This window comes from Sus scrofa, chromosome X (genome assembly GCF_054392235.1).
Source record: "Sus scrofa isolate SSC_HxYL_T2T_F1_AM1 chromosome X, Sscrofa_HxYL_maternal_Yorkshire_Landrace_v2.0, whole genome shotgun sequence".
NCBI lineage: Eukaryota > Metazoa > Chordata > Mammalia > Artiodactyla > Suidae > Sus > Sus scrofa.
In genome coordinates, this window is record NC_139401.1 from 107,627,900 (window position 1) to 107,650,663 (window position 22,764).

General features: G+C 46.1%; 2 protein-coding genes across 2 annotated transcripts in view; both read left to right on the top strand.

Annotated features, from left to right (window-relative positions):
* The first annotated feature begins 17,942 nt into the window (after positions 1 to 17,942).
* Positions 17,943 to 21,165, top strand: ZCCHC12 (zinc finger CCHC-type containing 12). Its single transcript, XM_003135349.5, has 4 exons — positions 17,943 to 18,135; positions 18,490 to 18,541; positions 18,738 to 18,878; positions 19,315 to 21,165. Exon 4 carries the CDS (start codon positions 19,442 to 19,444, stop codon positions 20,651 to 20,653), a length of 1,212 nt encoding a protein of 403 aa, XP_003135397.3. The 5' UTR covers positions 17,943 to 18,135; positions 18,490 to 18,541; positions 18,738 to 18,878; positions 19,315 to 19,441; the 3' UTR covers positions 20,654 to 21,165.
* Positions 21,166 to 22,191: 1,026 nt separating this feature from the next.
* The window catches only part of LOC106507028 (uncharacterized), an 88,148-nt gene continuing 87,575 nt past the window's right edge, over positions 22,192 to 22,764 (top strand). The window contains exon 1 of the mRNA XM_085006985.1: positions 22,192 to 22,219. Within this exon, the coding sequence (XP_084863111.1) occupies positions 22,192 to 22,219 (28 nt within the window). The remainder of the gene's footprint in view (positions 22,220 to 22,764) is intronic.

A 22,764-nucleotide genomic window follows, 5' to 3' on the forward strand; every position in this document is an offset into this window, starting at 1 on the left:
AGCTGCCAGCCTATGCCACAGCCACAGCGACATCAGATTCAAGCCCCATCTGCAAGCTACACAGCAGCTGAGAGCAATGCCGGATCCTTAACGCACTGAGCAAGGCCAGGGATCGAACTTGAGTCCTTATGGATACTGGTCAGGTTCATTACTGCTGAGCCACAAAGGGAACTCCTATTTATTTCTTCATTTTTTTTTTCAACCAGGAATGATGCTAAAACTATGTGACATGGGCACCAACCAATCAGATCTGACACCAGCTATAATTTCTTGGTAGGGTCATACCAGTATGTACCACATCTTAGACTCAACAGATATTTATTGCGTGCCTACCATGTCCCATGCTGGACAAGTCACTTCCTTCCTCTTAGTTTCAGTCTCCTGTCCTGTGAAAAGGAGTAAGTGATCTGCAGGAGCCCCTTCAGGTCTAACATTCATAATCAGTAAAAGGGTAACTTTGAATTGTCTGGAGAACAACAATGGGAGCAGATATAGATAAATGGCAGCTGACCCAAGACTGGTAGATTTGAAAATGTTGACGAAAACAGAGGATGATTCCATGAGTTATTGTTTGACCTGAGGACTGGATGAAGAATACATTCTAAATGTCGTATCTTCATGATGTTTCCCAAGGCACTCGAGGGGAGACAAAGCTAGCTCTACCCAAAAGCTGGAGTTGGTTTTACAGCTTCGCTATTCAAGCTGCATCCCACTAGCCATCACCAACAGGCATATACAAGATACCTTTCCCCTTTGAGTCTACTCTTTGATTCTCTTTCCAGCCACTGCCAGCCTCCAAATGCTCTCTTTCAGTGGCTGGCCGTGGCTTGTCCATTCTGGCAAGGGTCCATGTTCCAGGGTTGTCCAGCTTCCTCTTTTCAGACTTGCCCTGCCTCATTTCCTCTTCCTTTTGGCCTGTGCTTCCTTTTAAGACAGTTGAGCAGTTTTTCTTTGCTAATGTAGTCAAGGAAGGGCCAGGATGTTTGCGGATTATTATTCTTGGATCAGATGTATATTACAGGGAGCCTCCCCCAAACCATGCTACCACTTCCATGGTAGATTTTTGAAAATATTTTATTATGGAAAAGTACAAATATGAAAGTAGCAAGCTTGTTAACGATGACTGACTGACCGTGTGCTCATCATCCGGCTTCAACAATTATTAACATGGGAAATATTATTTCATCTGCACCTCCACCCATTCTCTACCCTCCCCACACACAATGAATTATTTTAAAGTTAATCCCAAACGTTGTATCATTTCATCTGTATATATATGTCGGTTGGTATATATCTTTAAAAACTAACTTTTTATAAAAACCTAACTGCAATACCACTATTATACTTAAAAATTAACAGCAATTGCTCACCGTGGCCAAATATCCAATCAGTGTTCACATTTCCCCAATTGTCTCATCAATTTTTTTCTATAATTTGTTAGAATCAGGATCCAACAAGGCTCATGGTGAATTTCTGAATACCAATGCTCTGTGATATGTGGGGCAAGGATTTGGGAACAAACAATCGTTGACCCTCAAAACCATACTATGTTGACAGCTAGTAGTGCATGTGGCTCTGTCACCACAAAGTAGCTTTTTTTCCTTTCCAGATTGCTATGACTAAACATTAGTTTAGTATCCAACTGGACTCCAGAAATTCTTTATAACAGCAATGAGACATCTGTAAAAGAAGTGAAAACTCAAGTTTGGCCTTGAAATTAGAAAGTTCTTACACAACCAACACATGGTTTTCCTTGGGGGAAAAAAAACCCCTGCCCATTTGTGCATGTACACACACACACACACACACACACACACACACACACACACACACATATGCGTGCCACCAAGTGCTAACTTTTAATATGTCTAGGGAATGTTTTTGCAAATGGCAGTACAAAGCATATATCTGTTGTGTTATTTTCCCCCTCAGGATAAAGAGCAACATAAGCATGTTGAAAATGTGGTGGAGTTCCCATTGTGGCTCAGCTGTTACAAACCCGACTAGTATCCAGGGGGACTTGGGTTCTCGGGTTTGATCCCTGGCCTCGCTCAGTGGGTTAGGGATCCGGCGTTGCCGTGAGCTGTGGTGTAGGTTGCAGACCCGGCTCGGATCCCGCCTTGCTGTGGCTGTGATGTGGGCTGGCGGCTACAGCGCTGAATCCACTCCTAGCCTGGAAACCTCCATATGCCTCGGGAGCGGCCCTAAAAAGACAGAAGAGGAAAAAGGAGCAATGAGATGCTGCTGTGCAGCACTGGGAACTATGTCTAGGCACAAATGATGCAGCATGAAAATGGGAGAAAAAAGAATGTATACATGTATGTGTAACTGGGTCACCATGCTGTTACGGTAGAAAAAAAATTTGTATTGGGGAAATAGCAATGAAAAAATTTTTAAAAAACAGCATAAAAAAACAAATTTCAATAAGCTCTGCCCCTCAGTATATGTACCGTAATTTACAGTAACGAAAACATAGAGCTTGTTCCCCCCGATTTTATTTTTTTATTTTTTATTTTTATTAATTTTTTTTGTCTTTGGGGCTGCACCCATGGCATATGGAGGTTCCCAGGGTAGGGATCTAATTGGAGCTGCAGCTGCCAGCCACAGCCACAGCCGTGGCAATGCTGGATCCAAGCCGAGTCTGTGGCTTGCACTACAGCTCACTGCGATGCTGGATCCTTGAAGCACTGAGCAAGGCTAGGGATTGAAATGGTGTCCTCATGGATACTGGTCGGGTTTGTTACCGCTAAGCCACAAAGGGAAATCCTGGCCTTTTAAAGTGCTCCACTTTTAAGATCAATTCTTGTTGGATCTTTGTGTGTGGTTTATATGGTATGAACTCTCTGAATTGAGAGTTCATGTTGTCATATTCAGTTTCCTGGAGTGAAACTACAGATGAGTACCATTTAAAAAAAAAAATAAAGGGAGTTCCCTTCGTGGCTCAGTGGTTAACGAATCCGACTGGGAACCATGAGGTTGTGGGTTCGATCTCTGGCCTCACTCAGTGGGTTAAGGATCCGGCGAGGCCACAGCTATAGTGTAGGTCGCAGACTCGGCTCGGATCCGGCGTTGCTGTGGCTGTGGTGTCGGCTGGCAGCTACAGCTCCGATTAGACCCCTAGCCTGGGAACCTCCATATGCTACGGAAGTGGCCCTAGAAAAGGCAAAAAGACCAAAAAAATAAAATAAAATAAAATAAAAAGAATTCAAGAGTTTGTGGTGCAGTGGGTTAAGAATCTGACTGTAGTGGTTCAGATCGCTGAGGAGTGCATTTGATCCCCAGCCCAGGAACTTCCATATGCCATTGTTGCAGCCATTAAAAAAAAAATCATAAGAAAACATAACATATAAAAAATACATAAAATAAAGATCCTCTAAACTCTCCTATTATTTGTTATCAGGTCACAAGAACACTCCTTTACTGCACTATAATAATGTCCTTGCAAATGTCTGCTTAATTCAGGGGGGCTAACTATGTATTCCCATGCATTTATACTAGCTATTATGGTTAAATTCTCATTTTGTGTTGTGCTGTGTAATTCGAACAATTGAAGCATAACTTCGTATTATGTGATTTATTGAAATGACTCATTTTGACATGTGTAACAACTTGTGATTCAGAGCAACTATTGCTGTGTTCCCTGGTGCAAACATATCTTCTTTGGAATCTAAGACCTCCATGTACAGTGTCCAGATACTGGGGAGAGAAACTCATAAAAAGTGTTTTATGCCATTAAAAAAAAGAAAGAAAGAAAGAAAGAGCACTTCAGCATGGATTAACCAAGACCAAAATGGTGCACATATCCCACCTTTTATTTGACTGTGCCTGCTACATGTGGAAGTTCTGGGCCAGGAATGGAATCCAAGCCACAGCAGTGACAACACCAGATCCTTAACCCACTGAGCCACAAAGGAACTTGAGTACATCCTTTTATGACATTATTTCCTGATTTTTAAAAATTGAAGTATTGTTGATTTACAATAGTGTGTTAATTTCTGCTGTACAGCAAAGTGATTCAGTTATACTATATATACACTCTTTTAAAATATTCTTTTCCATTATGGTTTATTACAGGACATTGAATATAGGTCTCTGTGTGTATGGCAGGACCTTGTTCATAGATAGATAAATAGGGAACTGAATCACTTTGATGTACAGCAGAAATTAACACATTAAATCAACTATACTTCCAAAAAATGAAAAAAAAAAGAGTCCTGAGGATCTCCTGTGCCAGGCAAATTAGAGAGAAGTGTGCAAATCCGAACTATTTTAGAGGAGGACTCACCAGGAATGGAAGGAAGATGTTTAAGATGACATAGAGAACTGAAGGTTTGAGTGGCAGATGGGGTGGATGAGAAATAATAATTCTGGTTTGGACATGTTGATGTGGATGGTTGGAGGGAACCACTGGGTCGTGATTTCCAACACGGTGGAAGACACTCTGGGTGATAGTAAGAAGAGAGCAACTTCAAGAGTCAGGGTCCCCAGAGCCAGGACTGGGGAAAGACCGGGGGGGGGGGCACTCCCAGACGAAGACACACTGCAATCCTTGTTGGCACAGGGTGAAGAAACCCCAAATCTAAGCTTGCTATGGGACAATCATGGGACAGCCAGCAAGACATTGTCAAGGTGGAGTGCTGTTCAAGACCTTCCAGTTCAAGACTAACGCACTGCTGCCCTCTGGGGGCTGCAGCTAGAAATTGTAATGGCAGCCTTGCAAGCCACTTACTTGGAGGGGCATATCTTAGAGCCAGTAAGAAAGACCCCGCTTCTCAAAAGCCTTTTACCTTTCTTCCTCAAATTCTTTTTTAGCCTAGCTCTATTTCTCTGTCCCCAGTGAAGAAACCATGAGGGCACGTGTTCTCTTGTATCCTTTCTTTCCAGAAGGGTTTGACTTTGACCGCAGACATCTTCCAGCCTGGCAACCCCATGCGGACTTGAGATTTTGCATGGGTCTCCTGCTGTCCTATAGCTATTGACCAAAGTTCTAGCCTGGATCACAACTGCTTGCTGGACCCACCAAATCCCTGCTTTTGAGTGAGTCACTAGCTGGCTCTACTGCAAAGAGTAGCATAGCCTACTCTTTGCCTCCAGAGGCACCGCTTACTAATTGATGTTTTCTTTTGCCAGCCTCCTTTTCTGCAGTGGAACTGGACCTGCCTCTTTTCCTTCATTCATTCAACAAACTTTTATGGAGTGGCTATAGTGTGCTAGGTTCTGAGGACAGTTAGAGGAGCAAAAACAGATGGGGCCCCTCAAAAAGTTGCGTTACAATCTAACTGTAAAGACAAAAAAACCAATTATACAAAATATGATCATTGCTATGAAGGAAAGCCTCACGATGGAGTGAAAGCAGGTTACAGGGGAATCAGACCTAGTCTTGAAGGGTAGCAAAAACTTTCCTAAGGATGTGACATTTAAGCAGAAATTTGAAGGATTAGTCGGAATTAGCTAGGACTTAACTCTTCAGAAAAATATGAACTCCACAAGGCCGGGCAAAGAAGGAGCCATCTTCCTAGTTCTCCTAGGATTGTAGTGCAGCAGGGACATGCAAAGCTTTACACAGACTCTTCCTAGGAGAATCTTTAATCCTGAGTTGGCATGTCAATTAAAGTGAAAAGTATGTGTCTAGAATCAAAATAATAATTGCAACAACAATAATCAGAAAATCAGGAAACATAGAAATTGAGATAAAAAACTCCAGATTAGATTGTCCCTTTGGGAAAGGAACAGATATAAGTAGATACAGAAATACTAATTTTCTCAAAGTCTTGAAATACTAGGTTTTGGTTCTTTTTTATTTTTCTAAAAATTAAACCAATTTTTAAAAATCTCCATGTACACTCACTTGAGCTAGAACATAATGAATATCTTAAATGTTCTTAGACATTGGACCTGAACCAAATTAAGATATCAAAATCTAGCTGAACTTTGGATTCCTAACTGTTAAAATAGGGATCATTGCGAGTTCCCATTGTGGCTCAGCGGGTTAAGGACCCAATGTTGTCTCTGTGAGGATATGCATTTGATTCCTGGCCTCGCTCATTGGGTTAAGGACCCAGCGTTGTCACAAGCTGCAGTGTAGGTTGGGTATAGGTCCCGAGTTACTGTGGCTGTGGCGTAGGCTGGCAGCTGCAGCTCTGATTCGACCCCTAGCCTGGGAACCTCCATACGCTGCAGGTGTGGCTGAAAAAAGACAAAAAAAATAGAGATAATAATAATAACAGCACCTTGAGGGGTTTTGGAGACATAATGAGTTAACACGTGCAAAGCACTTAAACCAGGGTCTGGCCTAGAGTAAGCGCATCATCCATGTTGGTATTATTATTTCAGGGCTGTCAGGGGAAATAATTTCGGGCCGAAGGGACACTGAGGCTGTTTCAACACCATGTCAGGGAAGAGGCAGGCTACTCCAGCTCCACGAAGAACTAACTCGGACACTAGAAACGGTAAGTGCAAAAAAGAATCACACTCAGGTCATTGCCTGGAAGGCACCTGGTTTGCAGAAGTACCCAGAGAGAAGCTCATGTTCAAGGGAGCTCCTCCTCCCTCATTCCCAAGACAGGTCATCTAGTCTCTATCCAAAGACCTCTGCAAAAAAAGAGCCTATTTTTGGAGAAAGGCCATTTCATTCATTGGTAGAAAAGTCTAATGTTTTAGCTCAATCTTTACATCATAGAGCCAAAAATCATCTTCCTCATATATTATTTGCCCTTCTGCCTTGGGGAACCCAGTAGAAAGAACAAGAGGCTTCCCTCGCAATTGGCAAAACTGGAATAAGAACTGCAATAGCGCATCACATTCAACTTCCTGAAGGTGAGAACGGCACTGTGGTTGTCTATGACGATGGCCTTTTCCTTGGAAATTATGCACTGAACTATTAAAGAATGAAGACGCTCGATGTATCTAACAACCCTACAAGTAGTTCAGAGGAAAAAAAAAAGACCATAGGAGTTCCTGTTGTATCCATGAGGATGGGGGTTCAATCCCTGGCCTCGCTCCGTGGGTTAAGGATCCGGCATTGCTCCAAGCTGTGGTGTGGGTCGAAGATGCGGCTCAGATCCCAAGTTGCTGTGGCTCTGGCGTAGGCCAGAGGCTACAAGCTCCGATTAGACCCCTAGCCTGGGAACCTCCATATGCCGCAGATGCAGCCCTAAAAAGCAAGCAAGCAAACAAACAAACCAAAAAACCCACTATAAATACATAAGGAGAGAGAGAGAGTGACAAAATGCCAAAATAGTTAAAATTGGTGGGATCTGTAAAAGATGGTATATGAGAATTCTTTGTAGTATTCTTATAACTATTTGGTAACTTTGAAATTATTTCAAAATACACAGTTAATTTTTAAAACCTTTTGACAGCTCTGCAAAGGTTTAAGAACAATTACCACGTTTATTCATATCTACCTTTCGCTCTCACTCCTTTTGTTCCTTCATTCGTTATTTGTGCATTCATTCATTCATTCGCAAATATTGATCAAGCGTCTGCTTGTGGCAGGCCCAGAGTTGGGCCCTGTGCCCACAGCAGAGAAGATAGTTAATTCCATCTGCTCTCATGGAACTTGGGGGTGTTTAGGGAAGAGCAAAAGCCAGCAAATTATTTCACAAAATAGTTCTATTCTTTCTGTGATAGAATTACCACAGGAAAATGCTGGGGGGGTGGGGGGGGGGGCGAGGAGCACAAGATAACCTACCAGAAGGTTCTGAAGCTAGAAATGGCCCCAGCATCTAAGGTTGTACATAGGGATGCAAAGGGCGGTGAGCCAGAGAGATTAGCACTTTTTTATGAAAAATCTGCCGGCTGAGAGGAAGGATTTATGGGCTCAGGTGAGCTGCTTCGGACAAGCATTTGACAAGTTGTTCCATCTGCTCCTTTAAAGGTCACAGAGCATTGAAAAGATATTGCCCAGATTTGAATGACAGCTGCTGTGTCCCAGCAATGTAATTGTGAAAGAAATAGAGCAGCCTCCATGCCTGGGTGCAGGTTGGAACCGACCAGTGGTAGGAGTCTTTAGCTGACTGCTCAGAGCTCTGGGCCAGCCTCAGGAACCAAGAGTTCCAGCCTCTTTCCTGTCCTTGCTCTTGCCCCATCAGCCATCCCAGCCATGCTTGATGGCCTTGCCCACACACTTGCAAGACTGGGTCTGAGGTGGCCTAGTAGGTTAAAGACCCGACATTGTCACTGCTGTGGCTCTGGTTACTCCTGGGGCGAGGGTTTTTGATTCCTGGCCCAGGAACTTCCACATGGTACGGATGCGGCCAAAAAAATAAAACATAAAAATAAAAAGATTGGGTTTCAGGTGGCCCTGGGAGAGTCTTGAGAACAGAAGCTCCAATAGGAAACATGCCAGTTCAAGTAGGACTTGCCTTATAGCCTGGATAAGAAAACGAGAGCCACTAACATGCATTTTTCCTGAGACAAGTAGCGTGAGGGCTGAACTTGAGGATCAAAGTGAGGATGTGCCTGCGGAGACTGGCACTCGGAGAACATCAGAGCCCTTGATGGATGAATGGCAGCTATCATTCTTTTCCTGATTGGGACCGAGTGGGCTGCGTGAGGGAGGACGCAGTTAGCATGCAGACACTGAATGTTTGCTACTTCCAGGGCACCGCCCTGTCAGCGGCCATGGGACAGAGCTCCAAGTGCAAAGGTGCAAGAACTTATTTTTTTTGAATGGCCTCGCCTGTAGCCTATGGAAGTTCCCGGGCTAGGGGTCGAATCAGAGCTGCAGCTGCCCGCCTATGCCACAGCCACAGCAACGTAGGATCCAAGCAGCATCTGCGACCTACACCACAGCTCACAGCAATGCCGGATCCTTAACCCACTGAGTGAGGCCAGGGATGGAACGAGCATCCTCATGGATACTAGTCAAGGTCTTAACCTGCTGAGCCACAACAGGAACTCCAACAAGAACTTATTTTTGCCTAGCTCACAGCTTCACTTATCACATGCACCTAAGCATACTTAACAATTGATACTCATAATCTAGTATATATACTATTCATTCATTCAACGAATGTTTATTGAATACTTGCTCCAGACACTGTCCTGGGTGCCAGGGATACATGAGTAAGGAAAACAAGTAAACACACAAGCTCATATCTCAATATACCACAGTGCTTTGAACCTAGTTGCTTAGGCTGCAGAGCCTGGACGCTTCACCACAATATCCTCATCTTTCGTGCTTTGCTCAGGATCCCTAGAGGCAGTACTTCTTAGGAAAGTCAAATCCCCCTTCCTCCTCTCCCCTACTCCCTCGCCACATCTATTCCCTCTTTTGATCTCATGGACACTTAGTACAGCAACCCTTTTCTTTAAATATCTGGACTAAATAACCTGGCTCAGGCCCACATTTTAACAGTTTGGTATACGCCACATAAACTCACAGGAAGGAGTTTGTTTTGTTGTTATTTGCTGCCTCTGAGGCATGTGGAAGTTCCCAGGCCAGGGATCAACCCTTGCCTATGCAGCAAACCGAGCCGCTATAGTTGGATTCTTAACCCACAGTGCCACAGCGGGAACTCCCAAATTCATCCTTTTAAGGTGTACGATTCAGTGAGGTTTGGGGACGAAGGGGGCTGCACCTGCAGTATACAAAATTCCTGGGCCAGGGATAGAACCCACATCACAGCTGTACCCAGAGCCACAGCAATGACAGCACCAGATCCTTAACCCACTGTGCCACTAGGGAACTCCCAGTGGGTTATTTTATTTTATTGAAGTATAGTTGATTTACAATAGTGTGTTAATTTCTGCTGTACAGCAAAGTGACTTAGTTATACTATTGCATATCCATCCTATATATACTAGGTTGCATCTGCTAACCCCAAACTCCCAGTCCATCCAACCCCCTCTCCCCACCCCCTTGGAAACCACAAGTCTGTTCTCTATGTCCCTGAATCTGTTTTGCAGATAGGTTCATTTGTGTCCTATTTTAGATTTCACATATAAGTGATACATGGTATTTTGTCTTTCTCTTTCTGACTTAGTTCGCCTAGTATGAGAATCTCTAGGTCCATTCGCAGTGGTTTTTAAAATGCATTCAAGAGTTGTACAATCATCACAATCATTTTAGAACCTTTTTTTTTTTTTTGGCTTTTTAGGGCTGCACCCACGGCATATGGAGGTTCCCAGGTTAGGGGTCTAATCGGAGCTGTAGCTGCTACCCCACGCCAGAGCCACAGCAACGCGAGATCTGAGCAGCGTCTGCGACCTACACCACAGCTCACGGCAACGCCGGATCCTTAACCCACCGAGCAAGGCCAGGAGTCAAACCTGCATCTTTATGAATACCAGTCGGGTTCATTACTGCTGAGCCACCATGGGAGCTCCCTGGAACATTTTCATCTCCACAAAAAGAAATCCATACCCATTAACAGTCACTCCATTTTCCCTCCTCCCCCAGCTGCTGGCATCCATTCGTCTACTTTCTGTCTCCTTGGTTTTGCCTGTTTTGAGCATTACATATAAATGGAATCACAAAATATGTGGCCTTTCATGACTGGCTTCTTTCATGTAGCATCATGTTCCCAAGGTTAAGTCCTGTTGTAGCATGTATCAGAATTTCCTTCCTTTTAACTATCCATCAGTTGACAGTGGACAGTGGACATTTGGGTTGTTTCCATGTTTTGGCTGTCACTAACAATGTTGTTATGAACATTCGTGTACAATTTTTTTTTTTTGTCTTTTCTAGGGCCGCTCCCGTGGCACATGGAGGTTCCCAGGCTAGGGGTCTAATCAGAGCTGTAGCCGCCGGCCTACACCACAGCCACAGCAACGCGGGATCTGAGCTGCGTCTGTGACCTACACCACAGCTCACGGCAACGCCGGATCCTCAATGCACTGAGCAAGGCCAGGGATCGAACAGACAACCTCATGGTTCCTAGTCAGATTCATTAACCACCGTGCCACGACAGGAACTCCAACATTCGTGTGCACATTTTTATATTGACATAGGTTTTCATTTCTCTTGAGTATTCACCTAGGAGTGGAATTGTTGCATGGTATGGGAAATTCTGTATTTAATGATTTGAGGAACGTCCAGACTGCTTTGCCAAGCAGCTGTATGATTTTATAGTCCCACCAGCAATATTTGAGGATTTGAATTTCTCCATATCTTTGCCAACGCTGGCTATTGTGTCTTTTTTATTACAGGCATCTTCGTAGGTATAGAGTGGTATCTCATTGTGGTTTTGATTTGCATTTCCCTGATGGTTAGTAATGTTGAGCATCTTTTCATGTGCTTCCTGGCTATGTCTATTATCTTCCCTGGAGAAATGTCTATTCAGATCTTTTGCACAATTTTAATGGGATTATTTGTCCTTTTTACTGACATATAAAAGTACTTTATATGTTCTAGATACAAGTCCCTTATTAGATATATGATTAGCACATATTTTCTTTCATTCTGTAGGTTATCTTTTCCCTTTCCTGACAGTATCCTTTGATGCACAAAAGATTTAAACTTTGATGAAGCGTACCTTGGCTATGCTTTCTAATTTATCCATGTTGCTTTTGCTTCGATGTCATAGAAGCCTTTGCCTAACTCGAGGGCACGCATTTTTACTTCTATTATTTCTTCTAAAAGTCTTATAACTTTAGCTCCTAGATTTAGGTCTATGATCTATTTTGTGTTAATTTTTGTGCATGGTATGAGATAGGAGATCCACCTTCATTATGTTGTGTGTGGCTAGACAGTTGTCCCTGCCTCATTTGGTGCCTAGACTATGCTTTTTCCCCACTGAATCGTCTTGTTACCTTTGTCAAAAATCAAGTGACCATAAATGTATGGGCTTATTTCTGGACTCCCAATTCAATTTGATTCTAATCTGTATGTCTATTCTCATGCCTGTGCCACACAGTCTTGACTGTAGCTTTTATAAGTTTTGAAATAGGGAAGTGTGAATCTTCAAACTTCATTCATCTTTTTCAAGATTGTTTTGAAAAAAAAAAAAAAGGAGTCCCCATCGTGGCTCAGTGGTTAACGAATCCTACTAGGAACCATGAAGTTGTGGGTTCAATCCCTGGCCTCACTCAGTGGGTTAAGGATCTGGCATTGCCATGAGCTGTGGTGTAGGTCACAGACGCAGCTGGGATCTGGCATTGTGGTGGCTGTGGCATAAGCTGGAGGCTACAGCTCTGATTGGACCCCTCGCCTGGGAACCTCCATATGCCGCAGGTGCGGCCCTAGAAAAGACAAAAACAAAAACAAAAAAGATTGTTTTGGCTATTCTGGTGGGGTCCCCTGCATTTCCACATGAATTTTACAATCAGCTTGTCAACGTCTACCAAGACGCCAACTGGGACTACAACAGGGATTATTACATTGATCAATCTGTAGATGCCCATTTTAGCAATATCAAGTCTTCCAAAATAGCTTTCCATTTCTTTAGATCTTTAATTTCTTTCAACAATGTTTTGTGGTTTTCAGTGTAAGAGTCTTACATATCTAAAATTTATTCATAGATATTTGATTCTGATGCTCCTGTAAATGGAATTTTTTAAAAATTTCATTTTTGGATTGTTTATTGCTAGTGTATAGGAATGCAATTGATCTTTATATCTTGCTCTTGCATCTTACAATCATTCTAGAAGTTTTTTTAATGGTTTATGTAGGCTTTCTGTAAGAGAAATCATGTTATCTACAAATAGAGATTTTTACTTCTTTTTTTCCAATTCAATGCTGTTCATTTCTTTATCTTGCCTGATTTCCCCAGCTAGAACTCCAGTACAGTGGTGAATAAAAGTGTCAAGAGGGGACATTCTTGACTTGTTGTCTTTATTGCTTTCTATTTCATTAATTTCTGCTCTTATTGTTATCACTTCGTATTTTCCAAATTTTGTTGGGCTTGTTTGCTTTCTTAAATCTTGAAAGGGGTACTTAACTCATGAACTTTTGGCCTTTCATCATTGCTAAAAGATACTTTTAGATACTAAAGCACTGCTTTAGGTATATGCCACAAGTTTTGATATGAGTATTTTCATTATTGTTCAACTACAATTGTTTGTTTGTTTTATTTATTTATTTATTTATTTATTTGTCTTTTTGCTATTTCTTGGGCCGCTCCCGCGGCATATGGAGGTTCCCAGGCTAGGGGTCCAATCGGAGCTGTAGCCGCCGGCCTACGCCAGGGCCACAGCAACTCGGGATCCGAGCCGCGTCTGCGACCCACACCACAGCTCACGGCAACGCGGGATCCTTAACCCACTGAGCAAGGGCAGGGACCGAACCCGCAACCTCATGGTTCCTAGTCAGATTCGTTAACCACTGCGCCATGATGGGAACTCCAACTACAATTGTTTTTAAGTTCCACTATCATTCTTTTTTGACTCATCAGTTATTTGAGTATCTTAATTTCTAAATGTACAGAGATGTTTCCAGTTATCTTTTATATTTAGTGATTCATAACTTATTTGCATTATGATCAGATTTTGACTTTTGGAAATGTATTGAGACTTGCTTTCTGGCCTCGTGCATGATCAAATTTTATAACTGTTCTGTGTGTGTATTCTATAGTTGTTGGTGGACAGTGCTCTATATACTGGCTATTAGCTCAAATGATGAATTATATTATTCAAATATTCTAGATCCTCAGAGACATTTTTTTTCCTCTCCTTGATCAACTGCCGAGAGGTGTAGTAAGACCTCCCATTCTGTATATTTGTCTATTTCTTCTTTGAGTAAGTTAACTCTTCATTTATGTATTTTGAGGTTTTGTCACAAGTGCATAACCATTCCTGGTGAACTGAACCTTTTATCATTATAAAATAACTTTCTACATCTCTAATAATGCTTTTTGCTTTTAAGTGTATTTTATACACAGCTATGCAAGTTTTCTATCCCTTATATGTTTTTTGCATGATTTCTTTCTCTCCGTCTTTTTATTGTAGACCCTATCTGTATCCTTACACTTTGTATTAGTCTCTCTTAAATAGCATAAATGTGTATTTATTAGTCCATCTGACAATTTTTTTAACGTGACCATTTAGTTCAAACATTTAATAAAATTATTAACATATTTGGGTTTTAATCTATTATTTTTACCTTGTGCTTGTAGCATTTCCACCTATTTTTTCACCTCTTCTTTCTTGACTTAAAAAAATGACTCATAATTGTTTTTATTATTCAATTATTTTCTCTCTTTACTAGTTTGGAAATTTACATTCTATTGCTGTTATTTTAATAGTTACATCCTATTAATTCCTACATACATAATTACCTTATCAAAGTATAAATGTCATAAATACCTAAGTCACTTCCGATATGCTACAAGGCCCTTAGAAAAGCTGAACTCCATTTATGCCCCTTCTCACATCTTTTCTTATTGTATGGTACTTTATGTTTATTTTTAAAAAACAGAATAGACGTTTTTATGACTTCTTCTGTGGTCAATGTTCATTTACACTGTCTGCATTCTTTCCTGCATTTAGTTCGTCTAAAATCATTTTCCTCCCGAATTACATCCTTGAGAATTTCCATTAGTTTGGTCTGTTGGTGACACTTAGTTTTTGTTTGTCTAAAAATGTCTTTTTTAGGAGTTCCCGTCGTGGCGCAGTGGTTAACGAATCCGACTAGGAACCATGAGGTTGTGGGTTCGATCCCTGCCCTTGCTCAGTGGGTTAAGGATCCCGCGTTGCCGTGAGCTGTGGTGTAGGTTGCAGACGCGGCTCGGATCCCGCATTGCTGTGGCTCTGGCGTAGGCCGGTGGCTACAGCTCCGATTCAACCCCTAGCCTGGGAACCTCCATATGCCGCGGGATCGGCCCAAGAAATAGCAACAACAACAAAGACAAAAGACAAAAAAAATAATAATAATAAAAATGTCTTTTTTAGTTCACTTCTTGTTGAAAATTTTCAGGAAAGACACTGCCCTCAGGGTCCCAGTGTATTATGGACAGACTCTCCCATAAGCATCCCCACCCAGGCTTTGACTTGGGATGAGCCGAAGCCCTAGTGTGAAGTGCCTGCATCCCCTCAGCTCCTTTGATAAGAGAACAATGTCTATCTCAAAAAAGTTGCCAGAGATACTTAGATGAGATAATGGATGGAAAATTCCTGGCACAGAGGAGGAAGGCAGCCAAAAGTAGCTTAACAGTGTTTCAACTGAAAGCTTTGGCTCCTAACCTTTGGGTTTTTAAGGTTTGTGATTCTGCAATTGGAAAATAAAATGTGGCTTCCTGGAGTTCCCGTGGTGGTTCAGTGATTAACGAATCCGCCTAGGAACCATGAGGTTGTGGGTTCTATCCCTGGCCTTGCTCAGTGGGTTAAGGATCCGGTGTTGCCGCGAGCTGTGGTGTAGGTTGCAGACGCAGCTCGGATCCTGCATTTCTGTGGCTGTGGTGTAGGCCAGAGGCTACAGCTCTGATTAGACCCCTAGCCTGGGAACCTCCACATGCTGTGGGAGCAGCCCTAGAAAAGGCAAAAAAACAAAAAAGTAAAAATAAAAATAAAATAAAATAATAAAATAATATGTGGCTTCCTTAGAGCCACCAGAGCCTGAATCTTTGCAATTGGAAGTGTCCCCCAACACCTAGCAGCATGTGACCAGAGATAAGGGATGCTCAGTGTCCAACTGGAGCCAGTTTAGCAAAAGCTTCTCCCAGCCCTGTATGGTGACCCTGTCTCTGAGAGCTGGTCTTTGGTTTTTTTGTTTGTTTGTTTGTTTGGGTTTTTTTTTTTTTTTGATGCCATTGATGCCATCGTATCCAACTGCAGATCACTTGGTTTGGTGATGAAGTTATTTCAATTCAGAACAAGGGGTGTGCTTAGAGGCTAGAGTGAGGTTTCACAGCACTGGGGAATGTTCTGGGAAACTAGAGTGTGATGAGCTGAATAGTGGACCATCCCTAGCCGCCCCCCCCGCCCCCCCCCGCAACCTCAATTCATATGTGGAAGCCTGACCCTCTCCCCCCCCTCAGAATGTGACTGATTTGAAGATAGGGCCTGTGAAGGGGTGATTAAGTTAAAATGAGTCTTATAGGGTGGGTCCTAATCAGCCATTATTTGAAAATCTACACAGCTATGGACTCACAGCACAATACAGAGTCTGTGTTAGTTGTCCAGGGCTGCTGTAACGAATCACCGCAAACTTGGTGGGTTAAAACCAGAGATTGATTTGGGTCCTTATAAGAAGAGGAAATTTGGACATCTGGGGCTCCTGAGCGCACCGAGGGGTGACTCCGTGAAGAGGCAACAAGAGGGCGGCCATCTGCAAGCCAGGGAGAGAGGCAGCAGGAGAGACCAATCCCGTGGGCACCTGGATCTTGGACTTCCAGCCTCCAGAACAGTGAGAAAATACATAAACTTCTGTTGGTTAAGCCACCAAGTCTGTGATACTTTGCTATGGCAGCCCCCAAAGACTAATACACAGAGCGGCTGGCTTCACAGCCCCGTTCACTCTGGATAGCCCTGCGTGCCACCATTTCCTTGGAGTTACTCCCCTGGGGCCCACAACACCAAATCCAGCAGAGAAGTCCCCTCACAGAGCTCACGGAGGGCAACCTAGCAACCCCTCTTGGAGTTGGGAAATGGAAAAGCTCCATCAAGTGGTAGAGAGCTGTGGTTCAAGGGTCTAGTCAAATTGTGCTTCATTTCTCACACTTCCTCCTCAAGTACAAACAGAAGGAGGAACATATAGATGAAGAAAGATCGTAGGAGAGTGGTCTTTCACCATTCTTTCAAAATCTGCACAGCTACGGGCTCAGCACAATACAGAGTCTGTGTTAGTTGTCCAGGGCTGCTGTAACGAATCACCACGAACTTGGTGGGTTAAAACCGGAGAAATTTATTCCCTCATAGGCTGGAAGTTCAAGAGCAGTTTCTCCGGGCAGAGCTGTACTCCGGCAGAGCTGTACTCTGTTCCTTGCCTCTTCCAGTTTTTGGTGGCTGCCAGCATCCCCTTGCTTGTGACGGCACCGCTCCAGTCTCTGCCTCAGTCTTCACATCATCTTCTCCTGCTCTGTGTGCATCAGCCCTCTCTCCAGTTCTCTCTCTCAGAAAGATGCTTGTGATCGGTTTTAGGGCTCACTCAGAGAATCCTGGATAATTTCCCCGCATCAAGGTTCTTCATTTAACCACACCGGCAAAGGCATGTTTACTTTATAAGGTAACCTTTACAGGCTCCAGCGATTAGGACTTGAACTATTTGGGTGGACATTACTCAGCCTCCTACAGAGTTCAAAATCTTTGCATACAATTCCAGGAGGCTCACGGAACATCCGCTCCGCTCCAGCCAGGCATTTCACCATAGCTATGCTGTAGACAGATACACTGGAGGCCAGTCTATGATTCACCATCCTCTTGACACCTCACAATCAACTACAGTGCTGGTTAAAAAATACAAAATCCCAACCCCATCACTAGTCCTGGTAAATCAGAATCTTCCAGAGGCCAGGCCCAGCAATCTGCATTTCTGACAGGTTCCTGAAAATGACTGAGGCGGCCAGCCTTGCACCGAGACTTTACTGAGTAGCGATTAAGAGCCTGAGCGCCGAAGTCCCCTCACTGTTAAATGAACCTGGTAACTCCTTCACAGTACAAACTCTTTAAAAAAGAGAAGCCTATTTGCACAAAAAAGCGCTAACGCTCCCCCCCCCTCCAATCCCCCTACACAAAGATGAAGAACTTTTATTGCTTATCTGATTTCGATTCCACCTCATGTTTAATGCACCTGGCTTCAAGGCCCAGCGTTGAGCGGAGGGAGAGAGGGAGAAGGAAAAGCCCCGCCAACTCCTCCAGTCCCCGCAACCCAGCGGCACTTGACGTCCCGAGGACCTGCCGCCCACCTCCCCCCACCCCCTACTCCGCCTCGGCCGCCGCCGCACAGTCGCATCCAGCCCGAGGCTGCGCGGGGAGCCCGCCCCCGCACCCCGCGGATTGGCCGCGGCGGCCCGCTCGTCACGCTCTTTTGTCTCGATGGGCCGAGGATAAAAGCCGCCGCGGCTGCCTTGGGAACCGCGCTGCCTCGACTAGGCTACCCCTCGCTGGGCGGCCGTGCGAAGCAGCTCCGTCGGGCGGTCCCGGGTCGCTTAGCGGCCGAGGAGGCGCCCGTCCTTTCTTCCTGCAGGGCTGCGGAGACCGAGGGCGGAATCGCAACTGTCAAAGCCGGAGTGTCGGCTGCCCACCGGCGGAGCACAGGTAAAGAAAGGGGGCGCGATTGCCCCGCGCGGAGAGAGAAGGGGGAAGCCCTTCCAGGACCGGGAGGCTCCCCGTTTGGGGAATCGAGGACTGCGCAGCAGGGGACAGAGCACTCCTGCGGCCCCGCCACGCTGAGGGAGGAGGTGGGGTTCCACTGGATGCTGCCGAATGGGTAGGATTTGTCTGGATTGAGAGGGGGCCGTTTTCGAGGGGAGGTGGTAGGGGGTGCGGTGGAGAGGGCGGGGAGAATCGCAAGCTGTGGGCCTTGAACTCCCTTTGCATCTCCTCATCTCTTCCTTGGGGAGAAATCCCTGGGTGTGCGTGTCCAACTCCTCTTCCCTTTCTCCGTGGCAGGCCACCAAAGCCCAATCCGAACTTGAATTCTGTGCCGCTGATTGCAGAGCTGGTAGGGTGCTGATTTCCCCGGGGGAAATGTCACGGGGAGGGGGGCTTGATTTGGCTCGTATTCAGAAGGTGGGAGAGGGAATTTTCCGCTTGGCCACTGCGGAGGTGCTGGTGGGGTTGCGGGGTGCGGGGAGGGAGCGGGATGAGGGATCCACCGCTTCTGACCCTTCCTTTCCCTGCCCTCTGCGGCGGCGCAGTCTTGACGCCCTGAGGTCCCCGGATCGTCGACCCCCGGTGGACGGAGATCGACTGTACCCCAGAGGCGAGCTTTTTCACGGAGGCCACCGGTTGCCGAAGCAGGAAGAGAAATAAAGGCGCGCGCCTGTTCCTGAGCTCCTGTAAGAATCTGAGAAATAACGGGGGCAGGGGGACTTTAAGAAGGGGGTGTGGTTGAGACCTGAGACCGAGAGGTTAAGGAGATCTTATTTATTCCCACAAATCTGCGACCGTTGTGCTCTATTTTGAGAGCCCAATATCAGCTCCATACACTATTACACTTAGAATTAGAAGCAACAGTTGCCGTCCCTCTTGAAGGACTGGCGGGAGGAGATGGATGTGGCTGTAAAAAGCAGCCTGCTAACACGGAGTCACCGGCTGGCTCCGTGAGGTTGTAATTGCCAGTCTCCTGGGGGATATTTTTAGGGCACTGGGCAGATATAAAATGTACTGCAGGATATTCAGGAAGGGAGAGAATACAGCTGCAGCCGGTTCCTGTATTAACCCTTCCTCTCGTGGTGTGTGTGTATGTGTGTGTGTGTGTGTGTGTGTTTTCAGCTCCTACTGAGATAAGGGAAGGCAGAGCTTCGCCCTGCTCTCCGCCAGCTCCAGCACGCCTGCAGATTAGGCTCTTCCCCAAAGCCTGAGCATCTTGTTATACTCAGATACCCGGTCGCCGTCCGTGATGGCGAGCATCATTGCGCGCGTGGGTAGCAGCCGGCGGCAGAACGCACCCTTGCCGCCTTGGGCCCATTCTATGCTAAGGTCGCTAGAGAGGAGTCTTGGTCCTCTAATGGCCAACATGGCAGAGAGAAACATGAAGTTGTTCTCGGGGAGGGTGGTGCCAGCCCAGGGGGAAGAAACCTTTGAAAACTGGCTGATCCAAGTCAATGGGGTCCTGCCAGACTGGAATATGTCTGAGGAGGAAAAGCTCAAGCGCTTGCTGAAAACCCTGAGGGGCCCCGCCAGGGAGGTCATGCGTTTGCTGCAGGCGGCCAACCCCAACCTAAGTGTGGCAGATTTCTTGCACGCCATGAAATTGGTGTTTGGGGAGTCTGAAAGCAGCGTCACTGCCCACGGTAGATTTTTTAACACCTTGCAGGCGCAAGGGGAGAAAGCCTCCCTTTATGTGATCCGTTTAGAGGTGCAGCTCCAGAATGCTATTCAGGCAGGGATCATAGCTCAGAAAGATGCAAACCAGACTCGCTTGCACCAGCTCCTTTTGGGGGCTGAGCTGAATGGGGACCTGCGCTTCAGGCTCAAGAATCTTCTTAGGATGTATGCAAATGAGCAGGAGCGTCTCCCCAATTTCCTGGAGTTGATCAGAATGATAAGGGAGGAAGAGGATTGGGATGACACTTTCATTAAACGGAAGCGGGCCAAGAGATCTGAGTCAGTGGTGGAGAGGGCAACTAGCCCAGTGGCATTTCAGGGCTCCCCACCCATAGTGATTGGCAATGCCGACTGCAACGTGATAGAGATAGAGGATACCCCCGATGACGACTCGGATGAGGACGTGATCCTGGTGGAGTCTCAGGACCCCCCACTTTCCTTCTCAGGTTCTCCTCCCCCCAGGCGCAGAGCCAGACCCCTGGATCCAGTGCTAGTCATTGATTCCCCCGACAATTCTCAGGCTCAATCGCCTTCCACCAGCAGGGGGTCTGGGTCTAAGAATGACGGTCCCGGGGATATGCGTAGAACCCGGAAGCGAAAATACACCATCCGCTGTTCCTATTGTGGTGAGGAGGGCCACTCAAAGGAAACCTGTGACAATGAGAGCAACAGGGCCCAGGTGTTTGAGAATCTGATCATCACCCTGCAGGAGCTGACACACACTGAGGAGGAAGGGCCGAGAGAGGCCCCTGCTGAGCCCAGCGACCCTTCTGAGCCACAGTGAGGTGCTAGCCCCCAGCTTTAAAAGACCCCTAACCTATATTCAGAATCCAGCAAGGAGAAACATGGGGGGGGGGGTGCTTCTAACTGCATGAATTAATCCACAAAGCGGCTTTCTTTCGGGCGGAGGAGAAGAGGTCCTGAATATTAGTGGAGGGAGATGGCCTGACCTCCAGCCTCGCTTCCAGTCCCTGCTGCCTAAGGGTCTACCTTCTGTGTGTCCTCGATGGCTGTATTATCTTTGTGAAAGTGGTATAATTCATTGTGAAATACTACAAACAACAAAGACAAGTACAAAAAGTACAAATTACCCAAAACCCTCCAGCCCTTATATAACCATGGTCAACCCTTTGGTGAAGGTCCTTCTAGATATTTCCCTACCCCTATGTACCCAGATAGATATATGTACAGATACAAGTGATCAAATATAAGTGTTGTTCTAAAGTCTGTATTTTTTCACCAAATAATATATGTCGTGGGCTTCTTTCTATGTCAATAAATCTATATCAGCATCTATCTTACTGTCTCTGGTATTATTTTAGGAAGGAGGAAAAAGGAACAAGAAACATATAGTAAAAAGCTATAAAGGGTGGGGTTGTACCTCGCGGTGGTTTTTTGGTTTGTTTGTTTGTTTTTTAATCAACCTCATTTTGCAGATGAGGAAAGGGGAAGAAAGAAATGGGCTGAAAAATATTCCCCCAAAGGACAATTATTCCCCCAAATGAAAGAGTCCCCAAGTGGACAGAGCCCCCACCACAACTGACCTGTCTGTCCCTTAGGACACAGCATCAAACTCCAGCACCCACTAGTTGCCACCAATGTAATGCTTTCTTCTCTGATGTATCCAGAAGATTCTGATGGCGGGGGAGTCTGGTGCTGAGGTGACAACCCCAGATGGGGATGGCAGAGGCAGCTCTCCCTCCGGGTCACAAGTGGGAAACTCTCCCGCCGGCGGACAGGTCCCCCTCCCCATCCCCCAGTCAAGGGAGGAGAAGACGGAGCCCAGCACCTGAGCCTGAGCCCGGAGGCCCGGAAACTACAAGTTCGAGGACTCCAAGCCAACCCCACCCAACCCAAGAAGTGGGAAGAGCTGGGAAGAGATGAAAAGCAGAAGAGTTGCCAGGACGCGTGAAGGTACAAGGGGTCGGAAGGCCAGGAAACCCTCCACACCATCTTAGCGGAGTGGAGGGCATTCCTGGCCCCGGCGGGTCGGGGGGAACCTGCCCTGGCCCCTCTCTAGATTTCTTCCTGGAAAGTGCTAAGAGGATACGTCTGACCTCAGACCCCAGGGAGGGGGGGCGGTCCCTAAGTTTCTTGTCGGTGCATAATTAATTCCCTGTCTCTGTGAGCGGCGACAGGGCTAGGGGCGCCGGGGGATATTGCATCTAGGCAGGGGGTGTAGTGAAAGGAATGAGCAGACCTGAGGACCCGAAGGGCCAATTGGGCAGGAAAACAGTGCTCCACAGAGCTGGGTGGGCAGCGCATGCAGCAGCGGGAGAGGCCGCGTCAGGGGCTAAGCCTAGGGTAACCGGGGACACTCGCATGGAGACGGATGGGGACAGGAAGCCCGGTAGGACTCGCCGATTCCCCGGGTTTCCGCCAGAACTCTGGGCAAAGGCACAGGTTGAGGGCCCCAGGGAGAGACGATGGGGTTATAACTACGTTAGCAATTGATAACAACTCCGTTGGGGACAAAGGGTTGCAGGCTGAAGGGGAGGGCCGGCGAGAAGCCAGCGCAGCCTTCCCTGGGCTGCCACGCCCGGGAAACCTGCCTTGAAAGTGTTTCTCTTTCCAGAAGCAGCCCCTCCAGCACCTCGCTGGCTTCTCGATCCTGCTCCACTCACCACCCGACAATCTGATCTTACAACTCTCTCCCCCCGTCCCGCCCCCAACCACACTCTCTCTAGGTGGAGGGGGTGAAGACCCAGCCTCCCCAATGGGGCCATCACCCCTCCCTCACCCCCAGCATCCCAGGTTTGCCTTCAGCCTCAGCCTCTTTAATCCTCCCAGCCAGATGGAGACCAGGCAGGCCTCTCTGCCTGGGATCCTTCAGCTGAGACCTGGCTAGGAGTTCAGACTCCAGAGGGCCCCTCCTTGTATCCATCCATGGCACCT

Coding starts and splice junctions, on each gene's coding strand:
- ZCCHC12 (XM_003135349.5), top strand. CDS start 19,442: ATGGCGAGCATCATTGCGCGCGTGGGTAGCAGCCGGCGGCAGAACGCA.